General features: G+C 42.4%; 1 protein-coding gene across 10 annotated transcripts in view; it reads left to right on the plus strand.

Moving 5' to 3' along the window:
* Fn1 (fibronectin 1) overlaps window positions 1–26,958 on the plus strand; it is a 68,358-nt gene that overhangs the window by 19,496 nt on the left and 21,904 nt on the right. For 6 of the 10 annotated variants that reach the window (XM_052193779.1, XM_052193782.1, XM_052193778.1 and 3 more), the window contains exons 13-28: window positions 1,600–1,721; window positions 4,118–4,295; window positions 4,443–4,619; window positions 5,423–5,551; window positions 5,819–5,908; window positions 6,466–6,660; window positions 7,503–7,775; window positions 9,486–9,752; window positions 13,030–13,124; window positions 14,317–14,485; window positions 15,354–15,440; window positions 19,073–19,264; window positions 21,933–22,115; window positions 23,597–23,686; window positions 24,873–25,142; window positions 26,394–26,510. In XM_052193779.1, coding sequence (XP_052049739.1) covers window positions 1,600–1,721; window positions 4,118–4,295; window positions 4,443–4,619; window positions 5,423–5,551; window positions 5,819–5,908; window positions 6,466–6,660; window positions 7,503–7,775; window positions 9,486–9,752; window positions 13,030–13,124; window positions 14,317–14,485; window positions 15,354–15,440; window positions 19,073–19,264; window positions 21,933–22,115; window positions 23,597–23,686; window positions 24,873–25,142; window positions 26,394–26,510 — 2,634 coding nt within the window. Of the gene's footprint in view, window positions 1–1,599; window positions 1,722–4,117; window positions 4,296–4,442; window positions 4,620–5,422; window positions 5,552–5,818; window positions 5,909–6,465; window positions 6,661–7,502; window positions 7,776–9,485; window positions 9,753–13,029; window positions 13,125–14,316; window positions 14,486–15,353; window positions 15,441–19,072; window positions 19,265–20,569; window positions 20,843–21,932; window positions 22,116–23,596; window positions 23,687–24,872; window positions 25,143–26,393; window positions 26,511–26,958 lie in introns of all 10 variants that reach the window. The other 4 variants (XM_052193785.1, XM_052193786.1, XM_052193787.1 and 1 more) reach the window with 1 other exon arrangement.

Below are 26,958 nucleotides of genomic sequence, written 5' to 3' on the forward strand. Positions count from 1 at the left end.
TCCAGAGGGCTATGCAAATGACCTGAGTTAATTGATCAAACAACCCACCTGTGTGGTGTGTGGACCCTATGCTGCTTAGGGTGCAAAGCGGAGAATTGTGACATTTCCTCTTGTAGCATTACGTGAAATCAAGACTCAGTGAATATTTGTTGATCTTCAACAAGCTCAATTATTCCCAGTGTGGAAGTTGAGTACAAAAATTTTTGAGGTCACATGAATATGTAAGTTACATACTTGTTCTACTAAAGAAGATTTTTGTTTTCAAAGAATTTAGACGCTTAAGACCATAATTAAATCTGAAAGTCAATATATTTTTTCCAAGAGCATTCAGAAAATCACAGGTAGTATAGAGTACCGCTTCATCTGCATGCAGAAATTTGTTGTTTCACAGAGCATCAGTGAGAATTTTGTGTGTTAGGTTTTGATAAGGACTTTGTACAGATGAACTTGGATGGACAGAGAGTAGAGTACAGAGAAGATAAATTTCCATTCTGTAAACAGATTTTTTGACAATATTTCATTATTGTCCTAAATGGAATCTACTATATTAAAAAATTGATTCCCTTCTCTTATTTTGCCTCCCCGCATCTATCTTAAATTTAGTTACTGACAGTCATATCAAGATCTGAAAACATTGAATTTTAAATATATTCTGCCAAATGTCATTTCACTTGGTGATTGCTTCAAAAGATAATTTTTTGAGCAGTTTGACCCACAATGGTTTTAAGAGTATAATTCATTCTCTCTCTCTCTCTCTCTCTCTCTCTCTCTCTCTCTCTCTCTCTCTCTCTCTCTCAAGATTTATTTATTATATGTAAGTACATTGTAGCTATCTTCAGACACACCAGAAGTGGGCATTTGATCTCATTACAGATGGTTGTGAGGCCACTGGGATTTGAACTTAGGACCTTTGGAAGACCACTCAGTGCTTTTAACCGTTGAGCCTTCTCTCCAGCACCAAGAGTATAATTCTTAAGTAAAAGAAAAATAAAAACTAGATCCCCCCCCCCAAAGAGAAAGCTTAGACTGATGGGGAAGTAAACCTTGGTTTTGGTATTACCTTTGTCTGTTTGTCCAGGATTCAGCCCCATTTAGAAATGTTTGTTTTATATCATGCCATAAGAGGCCTTGGGAGCATTGCTTCCTTCTGAGCAGATTGCTCTGTGCTGAAAGCCTCCATGATTCAGAATTTGTCTTAAAAGAGCCTTAATGTAATTAGTACATGAGGCCTGCATTCCGAACTTCGTTCTTTGTGTTAAGGAAATTTCATAGTTGTCTCAAGTCTTACTTTGAAAGGCAGAGACGAAAGCAAGCTATGAGACATTGGCCTGGTTTCTGTCTTAGTTATTAGAAAAAGAATTCTAATTGCATTTCTTATGGGAAAGGCAATAATTACCAGGTAAAATCAGACCTGTTTTTTTTCCTTTTTCTTCTTCTATCATCACTGTGTAGAAGGTTTAACTGGACTCAGTCATTTTTATTATGCCCATATTTCCTGAGAAGAAAAAAGACTTTTAAGGATGGACATCCATGTTTAATAAAACTTTTATACAAAACCTTTATACACAAGCAAAAGAGATGGCATGTTTTCATTTTCAGGCACAACTGGACCTGTTCAAGTAATTATCACGGAGACCCCCAGCCAGCCCAATTCCCATCCCATCCAGTGGAATGCCCCTGAGCCTTCTCACATCACCAAGTACATTCTCAGATGGAGACCTGTGAGTACTGGCTCAGCAGCCCTGCACTCTGACCCCTGACCTTACTAGACGAAGATGTGTTGCCCTATGGGCTTGTCACTGCTTTTGAGTTAACAGATCTGATTCCATGTTGAATAGTGTTTATATTTTCTTAGTGTCTAGCCAATATGTATGTAGTTAGTCGAATCAACATGTAGATTTAGGGTTTTTTGTTTTTGTTTTTGTTTTTTTTTTCTTGTTTTTTTTTTGATATGTAGGAGAAATTAAATTAGGCCGTTGCCTTAGGAAAATCTTAGAAGTCATAAAGCTTACAATTATTCTCATCCAATGTGGAAAGAAAATTTGAAGTTTTGCAATGCCATTAAAATTAAAATCACATTTTCACGTTCTTTCCAGAGTTTAAAACCAGCTAAATGAACATCATTACTTTGACTTAACTCAGTTGTCCTGTAGTCCTCTCAAGTTATTCAGACAGAAGGAAATGAGGTATTGAGAGTAGGAGGAGAAGGGAAGGGATTATAGTTGGTTTCTAAAAGGAACCAAACCCTAGCGTTTTCTAGCCATCCAGAGATGTCAAAACCATAGCAAAGAGTCTATTATATTAGTCTATTAAACTTTGATGTCTCTTCCCCTCTCAGACCTGCCCTCTTCCATCTCCAACGCTCATGACATAATTTAAAACCACTATTTCAGAAAAGAGAAAAATGTACTTTTAAAAATCAAATCTACTCAACTGGTCTATTAATCCTAGACTACAACAACCTGTCTGACTTATGACATTAACTCACATGGTTGAGTTTAAACTCTTTGGGGAACTCTATTCTGTGGAGCTCATTCGTTTCTTCAGTTTCCCCGCGTTGTCCTTAGTCCTGAGTAGTCAGCCGTCAACTAAATTAACATCTGTCAACCATCAGTGGTGCCCTTTCTGCTTCAGTAGCTTCTGTATCTCCTCAGCTTATCATTTTATCACCGTCTTTACTGACTTGAAACTTCACTCGGAAGTGTTTTGCAAAGCCACAACAAATGGGACATTTACAAATAGGTACGAAGTACACATTGAATTGAGGCGTCTTCACATCTGATTACATTCTTTGAGTACATGTTGGCTTTGGTTTTGTTGTGTTTCATTTTGAGATGATGTCTCATTAGGCCAAGACTGGTTTCATATTCTTAGATAGCTAAGGTTGATCTCCCTGCTGGTGCTTGAATTCAGGTGTAGTTCATCCCCCTCCTCTCCCATGGTATGTGGTAACTCGGCCTTTGGTCGCGTTAGGCATGTGTTCTGTCAACTGAGACACATCCATGGCTCTCTTAAATTTTAAAAAGAATTTCTGTTGTTTTGTTTTTTTAAATGTAGGCCATCTGAGAGTTTACATTCTCATATTTTCTTCTGATGGCCAAGAAATCTTACATCCTATACAAGTTTATTGCTAATTTTTAAGCTAACGAAATGGCGAACTTCGATTTCTTTCAGCATATTTGAGCTAAAACTAAAGTTTAGAGAGTACTTGCTTAGATCACTTTCATTTATCTCCAAAATAAAAAAGACATTAGAACATTTGAAGTATGTACAGGCCTGATTAGATAACATTTAAAAAAAATCACTGGGCATTAAACATGTATTTGATATTTAAACCGCTTTAGATTATTTACACTTAAAAGGATTTCTTGTTTGAAGTCTGAGTGTTTCTTTTCCACACGATCTATTGCAATGAATCTTGCAGTCCATGACATATTAATGAAGTTGGACAGGATATAAAAATGTAAACTGGAGGGAAAAGATGAAACAAACTGAACTATATTCTTCTGCAATCTTTCCCAAGTTTGGCTAACCACTCTTGATGGGTTGTTCGTTTCCAAGGATGAGTCACCCCACCAGACAAGTTGAACCTTGTTTGTCATGGCTCCAGGATCTGAGTCAAAGCAATATTATGCTTTCCAGTGGCTTGTGGGGCAAGACGCTTGAAATGTATCCCGCCAAGTTGAAAGATAGAATTCGAGGCCTTTTCTCACTTCAGAGAGAAATGTGTCTCTGTTTACCAGCAACGTTGAGAGGCTGAATTGAGGATGCTGGTGTTAAATGACTCAGGATTTGGCCGTAGGGAGGGTCATCAGTGCCTCAACTGAGTAGCTTTGAAAACATCATTTAACTGCTTCTCCACCTGTAAAGTTCAAACAGTGATGCTGTTCACTTCCGACAGGAAGATGAAGATTAGGGGAGAAAGTAGCGAAACAGCCCCGAGCACTCATTAGACTGCTACTTTGACAAGTAATTAATTAACATCGACAAACAGTAGAGGCCCTGCTCTGAATCGGGTTTCTCCACCACTTTTCTTCCAAAATGGAGCCGTGAAGATCCTCTCCTCCAGTCTCCTTTGAACATGACTAACTACCACATTTCCCTTTCACGTTTTCAGAAAACCTCTGTGGGTCGCTGGAAGGAAGCTACCATTCCAGGCCACCTTAACTCCTATACCATCAAAGGCCTGACCCCGGGTGTGATCTATGAGGGACAGCTCATCAGCATCCAGCAGTACGGGCACCGAGAAGTGACACGCTTCGACTTCACCACCAGCGCCAGCACACCTGTGACCAGTACGTATCCCGCGACGTGGGTCCCCAGAGAAGCTTTTGTCTATAGCTGCTTCTTTTCATGTATGGCACCTGCATATCCCCTCTGCTCACGGGGAGTTGTGAGCATTCCAGCTAATCAACGGCTCTCGTCCCCTCCCCTTTCTCAAGGCAACACCGTGACCGGAGAGACTGCGCCCTTTTCTCCCGTCGTGGCCACTTCTGAATCCGTAACTGAAATCACAGCCAGCAGCTTTGTGGTCTCGTGGGTCTCGGCGTCCGACACCGTGTCAGGATTCCGAGTGGAGTATGAGCTGAGCGAGGAGGGAGACGAGCCACAGTACCTTGGTGAGTACCACGGATAGCTTCCTCATCTTCACCGGCTTCCTCGCCTTCGGTTAATAGAAACTTACTGGGCTTGTGATAATTCTGGTTCTGGAACAATGCCACAGTTCAAACAGGAGACACTCCCTTCCATCCGAGCGAGGAGAGGGGTGGGTCCTCTTCTGACCGGGCTGGGCCTCCCTGGACCCCTTTCTGATCTCTGGTGCTGTATTTCACACAGGGACCAGAAGGAGGCCTGCCGCTGACAATGTTATCCCTTAGGGGTGCCTAGTGACCTTCTTATTTATTTCTAAAATAGTCCAGTGATTAGGGGTCTTGAAAAAGCTTTGCTGGTGCCAGTGCGGCAGCTCAGTGGGTACAGGCTTTTGCTCCTAAGCCTTATGACCCGAGTTCAATCCCTGGGTGGAAGGAGATGATGGACAAGGCCCTCTAGCCCTCTGACCCCCCACATGTATACCCCCCCCCCCAAATAAATGTCGTAATCAAAAGATACTGAACATACTTGTGTGACCAGGACCCAGATCATAAAAATGAATGTCCTTCTAACCACCCCTACCTTGTCATCCTTCCTTCTACCATGGCTACTACTGTGATTTCTAATGACATCTCTGTTTAAAAAAAAAAAAAAACAGAGGGAGGTTATTAAAAATTATACATCTTCAGGGGGAAAGTGGAAAATGAAAGAACTTACATTGGAAACTGCAGGCTATTCACTAGAACATAGACTTTCACCCTTTGAATATAGCATTCTTAGAAGCCATCCAAGATTGCTTTGCTCCGGCCACTAACCTTTCCCCTTTTTAAAGATCTTCCAAGCACAGCCACTTCTGTGAATATCCCTGACCTGCTCCCGGGCAGAAAGTACATTGTCAATGTCTATCAGATCTCTGAGGAGGGAAAGCAGAGCTTGATCCTGTCTACCTCACAGACCACGGGTATGTGTGCGCCAAACCATGCTAAAAGAAACTTTAGATATGGGGTATGGTGGTGGGTGATACATACATACATACATACATACATACATCATATTATACATACTTACATATATATATAATATATACATAAAGCTTTGGGATGCTGAGATCCCGCCTAGTGTGCATCAAAGGACACTTTTAAAAAACACATTTTTAGAGGCTCTTTTGTTTTTCTATAAAGCATGGGCCTGTAGCAACGCTGACTGGCTTCCTTTCTTTTTCTTTTAGCACCTGACGCTCCTCCAGATCCTACTGTGGACCAGGTTGATGATACTTCCATTGTTGTTCGATGGAGTAGACCCCAGGCACCCATCACAGGTCATCTTTGGCTTCTGTGCTTGTTTTGATATATAGATGTGGGAGGAGAAAATTCTGACTACACTGGAATTCTCCCATTTTAGGTGGTTGGAGGTGTGTGTGCATGTGTGTGCACATGTGCGCTTGTGTGTGCGTGTATGCACTTCATTTCAAGGGCTGCACAGGTGGGTTATTCCTGCAAGCCTGCTGCTCACTGCTGAAGAGGGAGCTTCATCAGTGAAGTCCCCAAAGGTGCAGGCCGTGCTCAGGCCGATGCCTCAGCTCCTCGGGGAGAAGGCGGCTTACTATGAATATCTCTCTTCACGGCTTCTTCACTTACTGACATTTATTAAGGATCTCTGCGTTCAAGGATGTTATTTTATTATTAAAAGATTCCTATCACTGTTCTTATCTCTGTGCCAGTCAGGCATTATCAGAAGAAATGGTAACATTGAAAGACCCAGAAAGAATCTTACTGATTCTTAACAGTCAAACAAGATGCAGAGAGCCATTAGAAAGGAGAGTTTATAATTTGTTTAGCCTCCGCTTCTGAAGACACTTTCCTCCTAAACCTGCAGGGTACAGAATTGTCTATTCGCCATCAGTAGAAGGCAGTAGCACAGAACTCAACCTTCCTGAAACGGCCAACTCCGTCACCCTCAGTGACCTGCAACCCGGTGTCCAATACAACATCACTATCTATGCTGTGGAGGAAAACCAGGAGAGCACACCTGTTTTCATCCAACAAGAGACTACTGGCACCCCAAGATCTGGTAACTTAAAATCAACCCGTCCCCTGGTGTCTGATCTCTTAGGACTAGAGCAGAGAGCAGCTCTGACCTTCCAAGGGAAGATGGAGCCTACTCGGATTATAGTCATTCCTTTAGCCTCCGGGGAGAACTGAGGTGCAAGTCACATGAGTGACAGGTCCCTGGGAGTGAGTGAGCTGTTTTTGACTTTGTCAGCTCTTTCTATGTTTCCATCACCCAAATTGATGGTTCTCAACTTTCCTATGGTGACCCCAACCATAAAATTAGTTTCATGCTACTTTATAACTGTAATTTTGCTACTGTGGTAAATCATAATGTAAATATCTGTTTTTGATGGTCTTAGGTGACCCCTGTGAAAGGGTCATTCAACCCTCAAAGGGGTCACAACTCACAGGTTGAGAACTACTGACTTAAAATGTCATCACTGGGAAGGAACTTATCAAAGACAACTACTGGGCTTTCTGGTTAAAAAGCTCAGAACATCTCATCTTTCTTTTTCTAGGATGCTTAAGAATCCTAGAACTTAATCTGTTCTCTTAAAACTACCATCAAAATGAGTCAGTTAAACAAACATACCAGCTTTTTTGTAAAATGGAAACATTTATTTTTGTGTATTATTTTTAACTTCTTGGTGTTATGTGATAAACTCATGCCTATCTATAGATATTAAAGATTCCATGAATATCTACACACACACACACACACATTTATTTTATGATTGAGGCAAAACCCAGTATTGGCCTAGAATGAGTGGGTCTAAGAAATGCCAGAACTGTTCAGGGAGCCAACTTTTAACGTCAGCCTTCAGTGGGAATTGTGATTGACTCATTTCTCTTGTCTGCCAGATAATGTTCCCCCTCCAAAGGACCTACAGTTTGTGGAAGTGACAGACGTGAAAGTCACCATCATGTGGACCCCTCCTGATAGTGCGGTGTCTGGATACCGTGTGGAGGTCCTGCCTGTCAGCCTGCCTGGGGAACATGGGCAGAGGCTGCCAGTCAACAGGAACACCTTTGCTGAAATCACCGGGCTGTCCCCTGGGGTCACGTACCTCTTCAAAGTCTTTGCTGTGCATCAGGGCAGGGAAAGCAATCCTCTGACAGCACAACAGACCACCAGTACGTGCCAAACCTGCCTGGCCTCTCTTGTTACCTCACCTCTGAGCTCTGTACCCTCAGTTCTACCTGTGATAACTCTGTACCATGCTGTTCTCTCCCGGGTTCACGGCTTAGCAGTAAGGGAACTCACAGTAGAAGGGAATGTTGAAGGCAAAAATGAAACTAGCGTTCTGAAAATGCTAACTCCAACATGCATGCTTCCAACACACAAGTCATTTACAACATGTGAACACCACTGGAATGTAGGAAGGGGAGTGGTTAAGCGAGTTAAGAGTTTACTTAGGAGCAAGGTGTGGTGGCACACACCTGTGATCCCAGCACTTGGGAGGCAGAGGCAGGTGGATTAATGAGTTCGAGGCCAGCCTGATCTACAGAGTGAGTTCCAGGACAGCCAGGGCTGTACAGAGAAGCCCTGTCTCAATCAATCAATCAATCAATCAATCAATAAAGTTTTCTTAGCTAATGGAGACATGGAGATGCAATTTCAGTACTTCTGTCTTCCTTCTTCCCCTCCCTCTTTCTCTCTTTTTCCTTCCTTCTTCCTTCTCTTTCTTTCCTCCCTCCCTCTTTTCCTTTTTCCTTCCTTCCTTCCTTTGAGTTGAGAATCAAAAGTGCTTTACCACTATACTATATCCCCAGTCCTTAAGTGCATCTTATATATGTGTAGTTAGATAGATCTATATCAAGGTTAGAGTGTACTCTCTTAATACTTTTATGGTAGAATTGCAGACTAGCAGTTGCTAGGCATCAGGGTGTGTAGACTGTATGCCTGGCATTTGTGAGACCCTGGGTTCTCTCTTTAGCACCACACAGGTAGATAATAACTTAAATAATAACTCCTAAACATTTAGTGACACTGGGCAGTAAGGTATCATCTAGTCAGCTCTTTATCAGCAGAACCTGATTCACTCTTAAGACTTTGGCTGAAATGTACAAAGGGAAATGTTACTTCTGTTGGATGTGGGAAGAAACCTGAGGCCTTCCTTGAGGAAGTGACAGAGGTTTGGATTCCAAAGCTCACACTCTCAATTACACTCGACCATCTCTGGAAGGTTCTTTTTCTCAAAGATGCTTTGACTTCCTATGGGAAACCCAGTTATCAACCTTAGAAAGAAAAGTGGTGATTTACGTGATTCTTTCTGATACTCCATGTATCAGAAAGATTCTGAATCACTACGGTTCTACGTGTCTGTTTTAATTAGTAATTAGACCCATGTTAGTTATTTCTGCAGCAGAGGAGGCCAGTCAATCAACACATGCGTTAGCATATTGCTTGCAGGACCCACCAAGCTTTTCTTGCCCTAGCTCAGTTGGACTTAACCCAGTTTCTTTAACCTTTCTGGCCCCAAGCAAATTGTGGGGTTTGCAAAATGTTTTCCTTTAGGAAAAAAAAAAAGGAATACTGTTACTATAATGTAACTATAATTTCCAAGGGTGTTGGGTAAATCTTAGCTGGGAAAAAGTAGCCTTTCCAAAGGATGACAGACAAGTGAAAAAGGTCAACGAATTCTCATAACTGACAAAAGTTTTGGCAAAATTCTACATCATCCCAAGTTTCCCAGAGCTGCACAGTTTTCAGGGATGCGGCTCTGACTTTAGTTCCAACCTTGAGGAGGGAGAGCTTGGGAAGCTTAGTCAGGCTGGAGGATTTCAGCATGGCTGCCATTGGTCTAAACGCTTCTTGACATATTTCATCTTATTTTTTTCCAGAACTCGATGCTCCCACTAACCTCCAGTTTGTCAATGAAACTGACAGAACAGTTCTGGTAACCTGGACTCCGCCCCGAGCCCGTATAGTAGGCTACCGACTGACCGTGGGCCTGACCCGAGGAGGTCAGCCCAAGCAGTACAACGTGGGACCCTCGGCCTCCAAGTATCCCCTGCGAAATCTGCAGCCTGGGTCTGAGTACACTGTGACCTTGGTGGCTGTGAAAGGCAACCAGCAGAGTCCCAAAGCCACTGGAGTCTTTACTACCCGTAAGCTAAAATTCAAATGCCCTTCTTTAGTGAAGCTGCGTGTTCTTGACTGTGGGCTTTTTCTGTCCTTCTTCTCTTCAAAAGTTAACTTATAATTAATTATTATTATATCTAAGTACATTGTGGCTGTCTTCAGACACACCAGAAGAGGGCATCAGATCTTATTACAGATGGTTGTGAGCCACCATGTGGATGCTGGGATTTGAATTCAGGACCTACGGAAGAGTAGTCAGTGCTCTTAACCACTGAGCCATCTCTCCAGCCCCTCTCTGAATATTTCTTACTGGTCTGCTGTAACAGACAAAGCTTTGCCAGAATGGACATCACAGTACATGGCCTTTGTCCAGGCTGATAAATGTTTGGAAACAAGATTCTCTTGCTGCAGGAAACAATGTGTCCATTTGCAGGTATTTTCAGGTTCTTTTTATCCTTCTGGGCTAATGCTATGAGTCAGGAGGGCTTGGGAGATAGCTCAGTGGGCAAACTAAGTGCTGCTTACCCATCAGGACTTGAGTTCGGATCCCCAACATGGACATAAAAAGCCAGGTGCTTTGGTGCATAATTGTGAGCCTAGCTCTGGGAGACAGACAAGAGGATCTGGAGAGACTTACAGTTGGTGTTGCTGGTCAGTAACCGCAAGTTCTCCAGAAACCCACTGCAGAGGCTGGTGTGGGAGTGCCCATTTTTCATTCATTCCGGTACTTGGGAGGCAAAGCAGGTGGATCTCTGAGTTTGAGATCAGCCTGGTCTACATAGCAAGTTCCGGAACAGTCAGGCCTACATAGAAAGACCCTGTCTCAAACAAACAAACAAAACACAAACAAGAAACAAAAAAGAAAGGAGGTAAAGAAATATGGTGGAGACTGGTAGAGGAAGTCACGTGATGCAGACCTCCGACTTCCTCACAAGAATTCATGGGTACATAGGCCGCATATAGAGATGCAGACACACAAAGAAGACTGACTAAATACTAGCAGACAGAATAGAATCCATACCATTCTCTAGACAGCATATTATGGTAGTCATATATGGAAAAAAAAAATCACCCCATGGACAGAACAGACATCAGCAGGAGGAGCGAGAGGTTAAGTGTCTGACTGACTTCCCTGAGAGCCCAGCCTGCTGGGGACTACTGTCCTTCTCCGCAGAGACCCGCTCTCCTCTTCCTTAGCTTTCACTTCCACACAGAGGAAAAAGACAGGGATTTTTAGCTACGGCTATCCTTTGACTCAACATTTTAGAGGAAATGGCCGTAAATCTCTTATTTATCCACATCTCAATTTAAAGGCCTGTATTCGCACGCCGTTTTTTCTACTAAGTATACTCCATTTACATGACAAAGAATGATGAGACTTATTTCTTGCCGAGCACTTGTTATTTTCGTTATTTTCGACCTGACGTTTTGAATTATGGAAGGACCTAATGTAAGCGTGCTTTTGGCATTTATGGCTGTCTACCCCTGGTCCTCAGCTTTCCAGGAGCTTTCAACCAATCTTGTTTGACTAATTTTAAAATATGGATGCTCAAATGCATTAAAAAGTCATCTAAGCCCTGCGTGGTAGCACACGCCTTTAGCACTAGCACTTGGTAGGAAGACTCAGGTGGATCTGTGAGTTCAAGGCCGGTCTGGTCAACATTAGTGAGGTCCAGAACAGCTGGGGCTAAGTAAAGAGGCCCTGTCTCGGAAATAAATAAATAAAATAGATGAGTAAAATAAAAGCAACAATCTAGAAAAACTTAGTTTGTAAATGACTCTGGGATTTCCCAAAGAAGATTCCCTGTCAGCAATTCTCCACAGGAATCTATTAATTCTCTACAAACTTCTTTCCGTGTACATTTGGTATGTGAGGTTGGAAAAGGAAGGCTTGCGTTTGTTCTCCTATGAAATTGTTCATCGCCAGCAAATGAAGTCTACTTTCTAGTTTGTGAGAGAATGCTTTTAAATTTTTTTGCTATTTTATACTGCCTGATTTTGAGATAGTCTAAGATCCACTCTTGTAGAGTTAGTATCTTTGTTTTTCTTGAAAATCCCATTTCTTATAGATGTCCTTTAAATAAATCAGCATGAAGCTTCAGTGCACATGGCCTCTTACTCGAAGGCTTCTGGGTATAATAGTAAAGCTGTATTTGCTAACGGTTAATTAACATACCGCATTGCATGTAGTATTCTTTCCAAAAACTTTAGGTAGGTGGCTGAAGGACAAATGGTAAACAAGAACAGTTCTCCGCGGCTCAGATTTAAATAAACCAGTGGAAGGAAGCAAGGAGTTACACAAATCCATTTGAACCTCAAATAGTCTTGGTATAAACACCAGCAGGGCCTATGAACTTTAGTTTCTGAAGCTTTAGTAAATTTAAGTTTTGGGAGCCACTTTTCTGACTTTTATATCTCATGCTAAATTCTTAAGAGCAACTGTGAGAAAAGTGAGGGGAATAAGTTATTTTTAGAGGGAGGAATCCAGCCTGCTCCTGTTTTTGTGCATATGTCATTTCTCAACAGCCAGGTTGTTCCCTACCTAACAAGCCTGGCCAGAACACATAATTCACAGTTACAGGCACATCCTTTGTTTGACAACAGTTTGTGGGTTTGTGGCTTGGTGATCTTCCCGTAATGGTCTGCCTAGGCAAAAGAATATTGTCTCAAATGTGGGGCAAGATTTAGTTGCTTGGCTCAAGCAGTAGAAAATGCCTAGGTGTAAAAAATGGACTCTTCTGAATTGCAGGTGCAGTATTTGGTTTTAACTGCTGACCATTATCTCCAGTCTCTTAGATTAGAATTCCCAGTTACTTATGTCGGGATACTAGAATACCAAGCACACTTTTGTTGTAATTCCTATGCTCAGTGTGGTTAGGTCCTAAGTATCTGTAGCATTATTCTTCTGAAGGATCAACCACGTGTTTGAGGGTAGGATCTTTGATGCTGATGATAAGATCCCCAAATGAAGAAAAGACACAGATTATAAAACCCAAGAAATCAAAAGGGATTTTTATTAAGGTGAGCTAGCCCCTCTTTCTACTCATGTGTGAGCTCAAGCCCCAGCCCAAAGATGGACCTGCAGAATCACCATCCCCCAGCCCCATCCCCCACTCTCACCAGGTCCTGGGTGACTTGAGTAAGAAGCTATGATGTTCAACATCTCAGCCGATGAGTGAACCTGGGCTACATTCTCTGTCTATTTAGTGGTTAGACCCAAGCTCTGTTCAAAATGCTTGTTAATCTGCAGTCCTAGCCAGCACCTATGCCCTAATGTTGAGCCTTATGTTGGTTAATTTGCAGTCCAGCCTCTGCGTTCCGTCCCACCTTACAACATTGAGGTGACAGAGACCACAATCTTGATCACCTGGACCCCCGCTCCAAGGATTGGCTTCAAGGTGAGTCGCAGATACACCTCTCATGGTAAAGCCCAGAGGTGCTTTCCCGTTCCCGCCACACTTGACAGACCCCGGTTTTTTAAAGCCCTGTGCTCATACTCCAGGACCTTGTGAGAACAAAGCCTGCAATGAGGCTTCTCTGTGTTGCAAGGGAAGAAAAACATTAGCATGGAAGTGTAGTGTTTATTCTGTTTTCTGTCATTTCTCCCCAGGGAACTCCATTTTAAAATAAAAATATAGCAAAACTTCATCTGATGTGTCACTCTAAATGGGTGTCGAGATGCTTACAAAAACCAATTTGGGAAGACCAATTAAACCGAGAGTCACTTAAAAATCACATTTTTTGTCCAATCAGTTTCATCTCAACTTGTTCAAAGCCCTGTGGGTGAATTTCTTAATAGAAGTTAAAATTGAGGTCTTTCGCTTTAGATATCTGGAGTCATGTTCTTTAAAGCAATGATACCAGGGAAGTGATGGATACAAATGAATATGTTTTAAAAGAATCCCATCCTTTGGCATCCAAAGGATGAAAAAAAACCATACTTATTATGTCTGGAAATCAAAGCCTGATGGTTTAAAAGAAAGAAAAAATGAAATAGACAGAGGGTCACTCTGCTTTTTTAGTATGCAAATAGCCAAGTTGACGAGTAGGCTGCTCAGATACAGAGGGCCCTTTATGAAGACCGCCAATGCACCTTGTTAATTTCCCTTAATAATGTCACTCAGAGTTTTAGAAGCCACAGAGAATATGAAGACTTTCTCTGGAGTTGAGTACTGTTTGATAATATTACCTAAGCTTTTGTAGTTAGGAACACTCATCTTCGTGGGAATGTGTTTTATTTCTATGTGTCAAAGTGACTGGTGATAACTAGAAAGTTAACTGAATGTGAGTAACTTATTAAAGAGAGAGCCGAGAGCATTTCTTCCCTGTATACTGCTGGTATGTTCCACAAGGTTCTCTGTCAAACAGTATAATGACATTTCTCTAGAACTTTTATATTAAAAAGGACCCTAGTAGCAACGGAAGACACCTCCAACTAAATGCAAGCTAACTATAGTGCCCTCAACTTGTTACCCACCCAATAAATGCACAGTGTGGATTTCTAAAGGACTTCTCTCTGGGTAAATCTACAACCTCTTGGGAGCTCTGGAATATTCATCTTTCATGTTGACTTTGCTTTCCTCCTTCCAGCTGGGAGTCCGACCAAGCCAGGGAGGTGAAGCACCCCGAGAAGTGACTTCAGACTCGGGAAGCATCGTTGTGTCCGGCTTGACTCCAGGCGTGGAATACACTTACACCCTCCAAGTCTTGAGAGATGGCCAGGAGAGAGATGCACCGATTGTCAACAGAGTAGTGACACGTGAGAGGAGCTTTCTTTCTTCTTTTAACTTTTCAAGCACTTAAAAAGACTTCCAAAGCCAGGTGTGGTAGGGTGTGCCTTTAATCCTAGGGTTTAGGAAATTAAGAATGAGGGATTGGATGCCGGGCACTGGTGGCGCACGCCTGTAATCCCAGCACTCTGGGAGGCAGAAGCAGGCAGATTTCTGAGTTCCAGGCCAACCTGGTCTACAGAGTGAGTTCCAGAACAGCCAGGGCTATACAGAGAAACCCTGTCTCAAAAAAACAAAACAACAACAAAAAACCAAATCCAAACAAACAAACAAACAAACAAAAAACCAAACACACCAAAGAATGAGGGATTGGGAGCTCAAGGCCAACCTCGCCAAAAAATGGAGGCCTGTCTGGTAGAGCAGGGTTTTATAATACACACCTCTAATCCCAGTACTTGGGAAGCACAGAGATGCAGATGTTGGAGAGTTTGAGGCTAAGCCTGGTCTACAAAGTGGGTTCTAGGCCAACCAAGGCTGCACAGTGAAAGACTGTCTTAAAAAAAAGAAAAGGAAACAAACTTCTTTAACTCTAAATCCCGGCTTACATATGAGATAGAACAAGGGAAGAGCCCATCTCCTATTTATATCAACAGAGTCTTCAGAATTTGATGTAGTTTATCTGGTGTCATGGAGGCCACAGAATTGGAAGTGTTCCTTCCATGTTAAAAGTCTCCAAAACTGGGAAGATGAAACAGTTTCAGTCGTGAATTATAATCGCATTAATCCTAAAGAAGGAAGGAGGAAGAGGAGGAGAGGATGGAAAGGGCGTAGAGGAAACATTTCGCAGGCCACGTGTCTTGTGTTCAGTTTAATTTTTAAGTCTTCTTTTCTGTGCAGCGTTGTCCCCACCAACAAACCTGCACCTGGAGGCAAACCCTGACACTGGAGTGCTCACTGTCTCCTGGGAGAGGAGCACCACCCCAGGTAAGAAAGGGGAGCACCACCCTACGTAAGCGTGGGGTGGATCTGAGGGCATGAACACATGAGGCCTTCCCGAGACAGATTTTGATTCCGTTCAGAGAAAAAGAGAAAGCAAGTACTCAGCTCTCCATGAGTGATATGGGAGAATAAGAGAGTTCACGGACTACATGTAAACAATGTGAACATGTCTGCATATTTTCTTGAGTCACCCGAAAGGGAGCTGTCAAATGCTAGGCTCGAGGGGGGAGGGTCAGCAGGAGGGGAGACAAACATTTATCCTGCAGGGGATTATGAGGATTAGGTGAAAAGATTTTGTTCAGTTCATTAAAAATGCCCAAACTGGGGCTAGAGGGGTGGCTCAGCAGTTCAGAGCCCCAGCTGCTCTCCGAGAGAACCTGAGTTCGATTCCCAGCATCCACATGGCAGCTCACAATTGTCTGCAACTCCAGTTCCAGGGGATCTGAAGCCATCACACATGTACATGCCCACGCACATAATAAATAAATAAATAAATCTAAAGCCCAATGTAAAGGCTGAAATCATAGTCTATAGTCCATAAATCTTACCATTTACTGAAGTTTGATCAATTTTTTGGTATCTGGGTGGGGCTGACTTCAGAATTCCAACTGATTCCAGAGTCTCCAGCTGCTCAGCCCATCGCATAAAATGGTGTTGTGTTTGCATATAGCCTATACATTGCTTGTGTACTTCAATTACCTGTAGGTTACTTATACCTTAATATATTGCAAATGCTGTGGAAGTGATTGTCCTACTAGATTATTTAGGGAACAGTAACAAGAAAGAGTGTACACACAGTAAAGATCCAAATTATTTTTAGCTGTTTTTTTTTAAATCCATGTTGGTTCAGTGCGCAGATCTGTAACCTATGAATATGTAATAAATTGAACTACAAAATGTAAGAGAGACAGGGCTAGGGCGAAGGCTCCCATGGGTAAGAGCATTGGAGGTTCACGCATGAGGTCACATGCCTTCCTCCTCAGCAGCTATGCAAAAAGCGGGGCACAGCGACATGAGCAGCTGTAATTCCATCGTGGTAGGGGACAGAGAGGAGGAGTAGGCAAGAGGATTACTGAAGTTTGTTAGCTGGCAGCCTAGCTCCAAGCCCAGTGAGAAATCCTGATTCAAGAAAATCAGATGATAAAGAAACGAAGCTGTAAATGTGTTCACATGTACTACAATGTCTTCAGAGCTGGTGAGATGGCTTAGCAAGTCTGAGCTGACTCCCCAGGAGTCACGTGGTAGAAGGAGGGCACTGACTGCCAAATGCTATCCCAGGATCATGGCACACGCACAATCTCGTATACATGCACACAAACTAAACAAATAAATAATAATTCATATCATATCAAATGTCATTTTTGTAAAAGGGCAGAGATGAGATATAGCTCTGCAGGATAAGTGGCTTGCTACCAAACCTGACTGAGGTCAATCCTGGGGGCGGGGCCTATGTTCCCCATTGACCCTCACATGCATGGCACGGGGAAGTGTGTGCATGCTTGTGCACATACATGCACAACACAAAGTGAATAAATGTAACAAAAACAGGCAGAATTAATAATAACAGCATTTATAAAATCTTAAGGCATATAAACTATAACACCAGTCAAGGACCATAATGTGTCCTCAGTATATTAGCTTAGACATAATTCTGTAACTAACGGGCAAAGGGGAGACGGACTGCGGCACCATATTACTCGGTTTTGAGAACTTGCTAAATGGGATCAAACTAATTAGAGCAATATATTTAGTTCATTACTTGATTGTTTTTAATTTTACTCATTGATAGCAATTTTATAAAAGTAATATTGTCATCTCAACACTAAAGCTGAGGCAGGAGGATTAGCCTGGTATATACAGTGAGTTTTAATGCTAGCCTGGGGTCATAGTGCGAGCTATGTCTTGACAAAACTATATACTATATCTGTATCTATCTCTGTATATTACATATACACATACATATGTTTATATCATCTTAAGGTACATTTGTATGATGGAAGCATGCCTACATGCATTTTTCATGTGTGTGAGTTCAGGTGCTACAGTGTGTGTGGAGGTCAGAAGATAGCCTTCAGTATGCATGACTGCCCTCCATCTTGTTTAAGACAGGGAGGCCGATAGCTTCTGGGAACTCTCCTGTCTTCACTTCCCAATGCCCTCTAGCAACATTGGGATTTCAGACCCACGCTTTGGTGTCTGTGGATTCTGGAGATAGGATCTCAGGTCCTTCTGGATGTATGGCCAACAGCTTATCCACCAAGCCTGATCTTTAGTCTATAATTTGTAGATATAATTTCTTACACCGTTCTTATCCTTGCTTAGGCATATGTGTGAGGCAATTATCTATAAATGTGTGTGATTATAGTCACACAGAACAAAAACTAGTTTAAAATACTTCTTTTGATCTCCTTTTGATATAGACTGAGCGATGTTTCCTTCTCTGTGGCAGTGTATTGTATAATGTGACAGGAACACTGTTTCCAGATGAGTAACTCTGGGTTTGAAACTCGAAGCTGACTAGTTCCTTGCTTCTGGGCAGCTGGATCATTAATCTTTGGTTTCAGTGGCCTGCCCATTTAATAGTCAGTCGCAAAGGAAATGACCGAACGCTATTGACGTCCCGTCCCATTGGGTTTCCTCACACATAGCACGTTAATGTTCACCTTCTCCCCACTGACAGGATATACCCTCACTCCCTGTTCTCAGTGGGCCAATATTGTGGTGTCTTCTTCCAACTTGGCCACTACTAGATTTATTCCTTTTCTTTTAATACCTTCACTGACCAATTTTCATAATTCTGAAGTCTTCTATGATTAATAGTCGTTTTCTAGAATGAGCATCTGTGTTTACACCCCCTTCCCCCCCCAGTTCAAGCCTTTACATTCTTTGGAGAGGGTTTAGGTGGAAAGCCATCTCAGAACATTCAAAAAAAAATAAAAGTAGAATATTCCCCAGCTCTCCTGCAGGTCACCCCTTAAGGAAAAGCAGGATAAAATAAAAAAAAAAAAAAAGAGGCTGCAATTTGTAGACAGGAATGTCTCAGGCCTTCTCTAAGATTTCCTTATCTTGCTGGGCGTTGGTGGTTCACGCCTTTAATCCCAGCACTTGGGAGGCAGAGGCAGGCAGATTTCTGAGTTCGAGGCCAGCCTGGTCTACAAAGTGAGTTCCAGGACAGCCAGGGCTACACAGAGAAACCCAGTCTTGGAAAAAAACAAAAAAACAAAAAACAAAAAAAACCCAAAAGATTTCCTTATCTTTGTTAAAGGTCATGATTTTATTTTGTACTTAACACATTTAAGTGTGTTAAGGGTGTCAGATCGCCCGATGGATGCGATGTAGAATGATCAAGCTAGCATTTCCATCTCAGACATTCATTTCTAAGTGCTGGAGACCCTCAGACTCTTTAGTTATTATGAAATGATGATCAATTGCCATGGACTAGTCACTCAGCAGAGTAGGCAGATTAAAACTAACTCCTACTTTCTGACTGTTGGTGCATCACAGCCCTGGCCCTTGGTCCCACCTTTTCCTCTCTACGTCCATCTTTGGTGTGCAGTTTAATCCATCCTGAGTCACAGAAGTCCTGTATGGTAACTTCCTCTCTGCGTTTACTCCAGATATTACCGGATACAGAATAACCACTACCCCCACAAATGGGCAGCAGGGGACCTCTCTGGAAGAAATGGTTCACGCCGACCAGAGTTCGTGCACTTTTGAAAACCTGAATCCTGGCCTGGAGTACAATGTCAGTGTTTACACTGTCAAAGATGACAAGGAAAGTGCCCCTATCTCTGATACCATCGTCCCAGGTAATAGAAAAATAAGCTGTTATCCTCAGAGCGGCAGTTTGAGTAGCAATGGGGATTAGCATCTTAATCCCAGATAGCTGAGTGTGTCAGAGACAGTTGGGCTTTAAAATGCCAACCTCCCAGTCTGCTCTCCAAAACCACAAAGCCAAAAAGCAACTGTTTGGATGAAGGCTTTCCTGTCCCTTCTGCTTCACTCTGTGCTTCCCCGGGATGCTGTTTGTTGCCATGGCTACCTGATGAGTGCAGCCACAGCATTAACTCTGTACTGTTTGCTCACATGGAAAGATTACTAAACAGTGTCTCGTGTCTGTACCCAGTGCTGATGGGCTAAAAGTAATGTGGTAAATGCATCCCACTGGGCCTTTGTGCCCAGGTTTTACAATCCATATCCGCCTCCAACAGTTATCTAGAAAACAGTCTTTGTCTCCATATGTGAGCACTGAAACACACTTGGTTGACAATCCAAATCTTTATCTTGCAGCTTCAAATCCTTTTTAAAATTGCAAGTGGGGTGAAAACGACAGAAAGGAAAGAAGTAAAGGCCAGGCCTCCCGGGCTTGCTTTCTTCTGAATTGAAAGACAGCGTCACAAAGGCCCTGTCTAGGGATAGGTTCATTGTTTGTCCCCAGTCTTCTGTAGAATGAAAGCACTGGTCAGACTCTCTTACCCTCTGCAGTGTTTTGCTATGCATTTATGAATACTAATTAAATTACATGAATTAAAACGTTGGCAGTGGAATGGGCTCAGGGCTCAGTGCTGGCTGGCCTCGGCCTGACTGTGCGTTTGAGTGGCACAGTCACAACCTAGATTAATACCAGGGTCATGATGCCGTCATGGATTTCGAACATGGAAAATAAGGCAATTAACCAACCAGTTTTTTTTTTAACCTTTGTAAGATTTTATTTTCTTACTAAAGGTTTTGTGTTCTTTCCCCCACAACATTGCTAGGTTCTGAGAATGATTTTCATATTGTAAATGTGCTTATGACTTTTTTTTGAGCACTTGAGAAGTTAAAACTGTACCATTTAAGGACATTTTCTAAATGGGAGAAAGCCCCTGAAAGAATGTGGTAGCCTGCATCATTCTCCCAGGGGAGCAAATTACTCATGATGTTTGGGAAGGCTTTTCAAATAATTTGGGACACACTGCATATACCATCATTGCTTGACCGGTCTGTCAATTTCACTACCGATCACCTGATGTACACTGCTTTATTTTTTCCTCTTTGTTTTTTTTTTTTTTGTTTGTTTTTTGTTTTTTGCCTCTACTTTCCTTTTGCCTCCTCTTTGCTTCGTAACTCAATAGAGGTGCCCCAGCTCACTGACCTAAGCTTTGTTGATATAACTGATTCAAGCATCGGCCTGAGGTGGACCCCGCTAAACTCTTCCACCATTATCGGGTACCGAATCACAGTAGTTGCGGCAGGAGAAGGGATCCCTATTTTTGAAGATTTTGTGGACTCCTCAGTAGGATACTACACAGTTACAGGGCTGGAACCCGGCATTGACTATGACATCAGCGTTATCACTCTCATTAATGGCGGAGAGAGTGCCCCTACTACACTGACTCAGCAAACGGGTGAATCTTGAAGTCTTCTGTGTTTGAGACATGGATGGTGTTGCATGCTGCTCAGTCACTGTGGTTAAATCTGGATGTTTCCAAGGAGAAGCCGGTGATTGGCTACGGAGATGAAGGCGGGGCATATTCAGAGATACATTAGCCTAATTGCATGAAAACATATATAGTCTCATGCTCTTTCATTCAAAGCACAGATGTGAAGATGGAGAACTCTAGATCTCTGATCTATGAAATGCCAAGTAGATTAAATTTGTAGATCTTGAGGTTTTTTTTTTTAAAGTATGACTCTGGAGCACCCATTTGTACTAAGACATGCTTCCAAAATGCACCTCTATGTGCTTCCTCTTACCTGTTGATAAGTTCCCATGCTTCTTTGTAGCTAATAAAAAACCCATCAAAAATTAGTGTTACAGAAGGGCAGTTCTCAGGGTTGGAAGACAAAGAAAAGAGCCTTAGGGCTTTCTAGATAGTGCTGCTATAGAGGGTAAAGAAACTCCTCTTTAACCACAGTCTGTCTAGAGACGAGCATGCAACATCTTAAAGGTTCTCTGCCCTGCATGGTAAGAAACATTGCTGAGAACCACTGTGCATGAATCCCCTCACTTATAAGTAGAGTTCACTGAATGGAATTACGGCAATGCAGTAGTCTGTAGACACCTCACTCCGGGGAAACTGAGGACCCCTTGTCTTTTTTGTCTGCGTGCATGTGTTTCTTTAGAAAGTACTGCTATGTGTCTTTGCTGTGTGGCAACTTAAGCCTCTTCAGCCTGGGATGAAAATCTTCCGTGGTATTGATGTACTAAATCAGCAATAACAACTGCAATAAGAAGCCGACCTATTTGAAAAGTAGATTAAAATTCTTTAAAATGCATTGATCATGGCAGAAAGGTTAAAGGGGCCTAACAGTGTTCTCTATAGTGTTTTATTTTTTTAACAGTAGTGTATCATGATTTAGATTAGATTAGACTATTTGCATGATTATAACTGTTTCTTTTCTGCATGAAATACTGGTTTTTACCTTTTCAGCTATTATTTTTTTTTAAGCCTCGACTTTAAAATCTTATTAACTCAATCCCTTATTTGAAATCAGCTGTCCCTCCTCCCACGGATCTGCGATTCACCAATATCGGTCCAGACACTATGCGGGTCACTTGGGCCCCGCCACCGTCCATTGAGCTGACCAACCTTTTGGTGCGCTACTCACCTGTGAAGAATGAAGAGGACGTTGCAGAATTATCCATTTCGCCTTCAGACAATGCCGTGGTCCTAACAAGTAAGCCCTCAGACATAGCTGTTCAGATACTTATCTGGAGCACAATGAATGGATTCTGAATTCTCACGGAGGAACACCTAAGAGAAAGGAGCGCTGTAACAGACACACACACACACACACACACACACACACACACACACACACACGCTCCACATTCAGTAGGCAGCTCTGTAAACTCTGAAAGATGTACTGATTCTGCTGGGTGGCGAACCTTTGATTGCTACAAACCGTGCTGGAAAGCACCGTCTGCAAGGCGCCAAGGTGGCAAACATTTTCTAATTCCACATAAGTATACAAAAATTAAGTATCTCCCGAATGGATTCTGTAACTAAGGAAAGAGTAAGAAACACGGGGATCAGCGTGTCTGGTTTGCTGTCCTTTCTTGTGGTGAGACCTACCACCAACAGGGGATCTATTTAGTGTGAGAATCAGTTTTGTGTGGAGAGAGGCAGAAGTTTAGTTCATAATTTGGAAAGCATGTGTTTGCACAATTTCCCTGAGGCCTGAGAGCTTAGAAAGCAACTGACACTTATTAGACAATTTACAGAAATTGCCTCTTCCCGGGTCCTACTAGAAGAGGATATTTTGAATTAAAGAGAACAAGAGGTTGCAACGTGGTAGGAGGTTGTATAAGTCCAGGGATTCTATAGGAGAGGAAAGTAGTTACATTTAGGTGCATTCCCAAATATGGTCAGAAAACATCCTCTCCTTTTCAGATAGGTCTCCGAAAGTGAAATACAAAGAGGCACCACACCTGATCTCCTTCCTCACTATGTGGCTAACGACCAGAGTATCTAGATAACTTAACTTGATAGTGGCCACAAGGACATTCTGTCAGTCAGTAAGAACCACACTGTCCAATATACTAGACCCTGAGTCACATATTGGCACCGGTTTAGCCAAACCCTGTCACTTGTTAATTGTGTTTCTTAAGAGTCCTAATGCTATGACTCCAAAGTAACTCTCTCTTGGGGAAGTCATTATTACCCTATTTTAAAGATTAAGCAGTTTGGGGCAGTGTACTGAATCCAGGGGAACTGGATGTGGTGTTCATTGTCTTGAATACATTGATGGCCCCACAAAGACACACGTTAAATTTTGTCCAACTGTGCACCTTCACATTGTAGAGCATGGAGGCTGCCGACCACCTCATAGGGTGGTTGTGATGGGTAGGTGGTAATGTAGATTCCCACAAAACTTTCATCAGTGGCCCTCACAGATGATGATGCTCTTTCAAATGGATGAAAGAGATATTAATGCCAGTGTTTGCACTTGACTGAGTCCCATTGACACCTGCGGAACTGGGACTTACAGAGGCTCAGGACAAAGCAGCCCATGCTTACAGATTATTTTCAGACATAGATGCTCATTTAGCTACAGGTAGACTATGGGACTGGATACTTGGTTAGTTTATCAGATGAAGCCGTCCAGGGAGCACTGTGCTTTCTCATGCTTAAAGCAAATCCCACTCGCTTCTTCAGATCTCCTGCCTGGGACTGAATACTTAGTCAGTGTCTCCAGCGTCTACGAACAACACGAAAGCATCCCTCTCCGAGGAAGGCAGAAAACAGGTGAGCCATGCCGACAGCTCTCAGCTACCAACATTAAGCAACAGAATGTTAGGTGGAGTCTATAGATGCATCTCCACCTTCTGCAATGTTGGTACATTACTTCTTATTAATTAATCAATTTTAGCTATCATAGAGGAGTGGTTTTCGCCATGGTATTTTCATGGTATTTTCATTTGCTCTGTTGATCTTTCTCTTCTGTTCCTCTCCTTGCCCCACGCCACCCTTCCTGGTCCCCTTCCTCCTGTCACGTACAGTCTCGTCTTCAATCTCATGTCGTCTATGACCCTTTTCACCCTCTCCCCCTTAAGACATCTTCTTTTCTCCCCACACTCCCTATTCTATTTTCAGGACCTATGTTCTGCACACAAATACACATACAGAAAATTTAAATCCAGGATCCCCATACCAGAAAACTGGACTTTATTTGTCTTTCTGAGACTGGATTGCTTTATTTTTAACATAATAATGTTGCTTTGTATAACATAACAATGGAGTTTCCTTGTAAATTATCCCTGGGTTCTTATTCTAGTTAGGGTTGTTGTGATGGCTGTGATAAAACATCCTGATCAATAGCAAATTGGGGAGGGAAGGGTTTATTCAGTTTATACCTCCACACTGTAGTCCATCACTGAAGGGAGTCAGGACAGGAACTCAAGCAGGGCAGGAACTTGGAGGTGGGAGCTGTTATAGGCCAAGGAGGGGTGCTCCTTATTGGCTTGCTCCCCATAACCTGCTCAGCCTGGTTTCTTATAGAATCCAGGACCCTGTGCCCAGAGAAGGCACCGCCCACAATGGGCTGGGCCCTCCCCTGTCAATCATTAATAAAGAAAAAGCCCTACAAGCTTGCCTTGTTCTTATAGAGGCATTTTCTTAATTAAAGTCCTTAGATGACTTTAGCTTCTGTCAAGTTGATATAAAACTACCCAGAACAATGCTGGAGCCCTTGGAAATATCAGTATAATGTTGAAATTGACTATAATTTTACATATTGTTTCAATTACTTTGAAAAAGAAAAGAAAAAAACAAAAAAATTAAAATAAAAAAAGAAAAGAAAAGCATGTGTAAGCCGATTATGGTCAGCTGTCAGTACCAGATAGCAGGGTCTATTGCTTTCCTCCACATCGTCCTCAATGCCTAAGCCGGTGGTTGTTGTCTTTTCCTCCCCTCCTTGGGTGGGAAAAAACAGGTCTTGATTCCCCAACTGGTTTTGATTCTTCCGATATCACCATCAACTCCTTTACTGTGCACTGGGTGGCTCCTCGGGCCCCCATCACCGGCTACATCATCCGCCATCATGCCGAGCACTCTGCCGGAAGACCCAAGCAAGATCGAGTGCCGCCCTCACGGAACTCGATCACTCTCACCAACCTCAATCCGGGCACGGAGTACATCGTCAGCATCATTGCTGTTAATGGCAGAGAGGAGAGTGCCCCGCTGATTGGCCAGCAAGCCACAGGTAATTTTGTTCTTTTATCAGTAAAGAAATCCCATGGTGTGGACTTTGCATGGTTTGGTGTGGGCTGTGAGAAAGCCTTATACTGTCTGAGTCAGCATCTCTGGAGAAGTAGATCGAGGCGGGAGACAAAGAGCAGTCAGTGATGGAGCCAGCAGAGGAGGCAGAGGCGGGTGGATCTCTACTGACTGAGTTCCAGACCAGCCAGAGCTACACAGCAAGGACTCTGTGGCAAAAATAGCTCCCTCTAAGAATACATTTAAGAAGATAATTTTTTTCTCTGAGAGATTGTCGCCTGATTCGACTATGTTCTGGTGTTTTTGCTGGTCAGTTTCTATGATATTTTGAGAGAGTTTCATAGCCCAGACTGACCCATAACTGGCTCTGTAGGCCAGGCTTGACTAAGATACTTCGCCTTGACTTCTGAGTGCTGGAGTTACAGGCATGAGCTACAGCTCCCAGCTTGAATATTCACTGGTTTTTAAGAATGTTTCATTCACAGACATAATATGGTACCAAAGTTACTATAAACCTATGATTTTTCTTTTTTAGCTGGGCTTGGTAGCACAGATGTGTAATCCTAGATTCTTGGGAGGCTGGGGGCAGGAAGGCCATCCTGGGCTGCTGTGAGTTTAAAGTTAGCCTGTGCAATTCAGTGAGGCTTGTCTCAAAATAACTAAAAGTTTTTTAAAGGGGTGCTAAAGTAGACTGTTTTGTGTGGTGTGAGTCAAGCCCTAGATTATGTCTATAAGCATAGATAGATATATTTTCAGTACAATGATTGGGAGACCTGTCATCGGAGCAATCTGTAGCTTAGCTATGAATAGGGGTGTGTGTAACCACTATTTCCAAATAGCACATAGTTAAGGGTGCATAGGGTGAGATCTCTGTGAGTTCCAGGCCAGCCTGGTCTACAAAGCAAGTGCCAGGACCAAATAGGGCTGTTAACACAGAGAAACTCTGTCTTAAAACCAAAAGAAAATAGAAAAAAAAAGTATGGGTGAGTGAGTACATTTTAACTTCTGTGATTTAAATTATTTTCCAGAGAAAATGTTAAGGAAAAAAGAATTCACAATTGGTCTGGTTGCCGTAGCCCCTTCCCTTGACCTCTCCATAGAATTTAATCTTGTTAATTCAGTGTTGTATTTAGATTTTTCTGTGAAGGAAATGTAATAGTTATCTAGGAAAAGACAAAGAGTAAATCTGAGCTTTCTTTGGAAGTTGTAAATGTGACATTTTCCTGTCATTTTCTAGTTTCGGATATTCCGAGAGAGCTGGAGGTCATTGCTTCCACGCCTACCAGCCTGCTCATCAGCTGGGAGCCGCCCCCCGTCTCTGTGCGCTATTACAGAATCACCTACGGAGAGTCAGGTCTGTTCACTTCGGGCCGTGTCACCCTTAGAGGATCAGGGACAGGGCGGGTAACTTGGAAATCTGACAGTGGGTATAGGATTAAATGCTAGCAGGCCCATTTAGAGAACCTCTTTTTATTTCTTTTTTTTTTTTCTGTCCAAAAATTCATGGGAGCTGTGTTTAGTTGATTATAGAATGAAATTCACACTACAGCTAGGGTGGAAAGCAGAGCTAAGAAAAGTTTATGTATCCACAAATATTTTATCATTGGTAATTCTTACTATTTTCTCTTTTTCAGTGTTCTCTATATTTAACAAATATTCTGTTAACACGTATGTAGAGACTGTACTTCATTCCAGTTTAGGTTGAGTGAGCCACATTTTTGTCCCCTTTTTCTGTTTAATTTAAAAAATTAATTAAATATAATTATATCATTTCCTCCTTTCCTTTCCTCTTCCAGACTGCC

This window comes from Apodemus sylvaticus, chromosome 9 (assembly GCF_947179515.1).
Source record: "Apodemus sylvaticus chromosome 9, mApoSyl1.1, whole genome shotgun sequence".
Taxonomy (NCBI): domain Eukaryota; kingdom Metazoa; phylum Chordata; class Mammalia; order Rodentia; family Muridae; genus Apodemus; species Apodemus sylvaticus.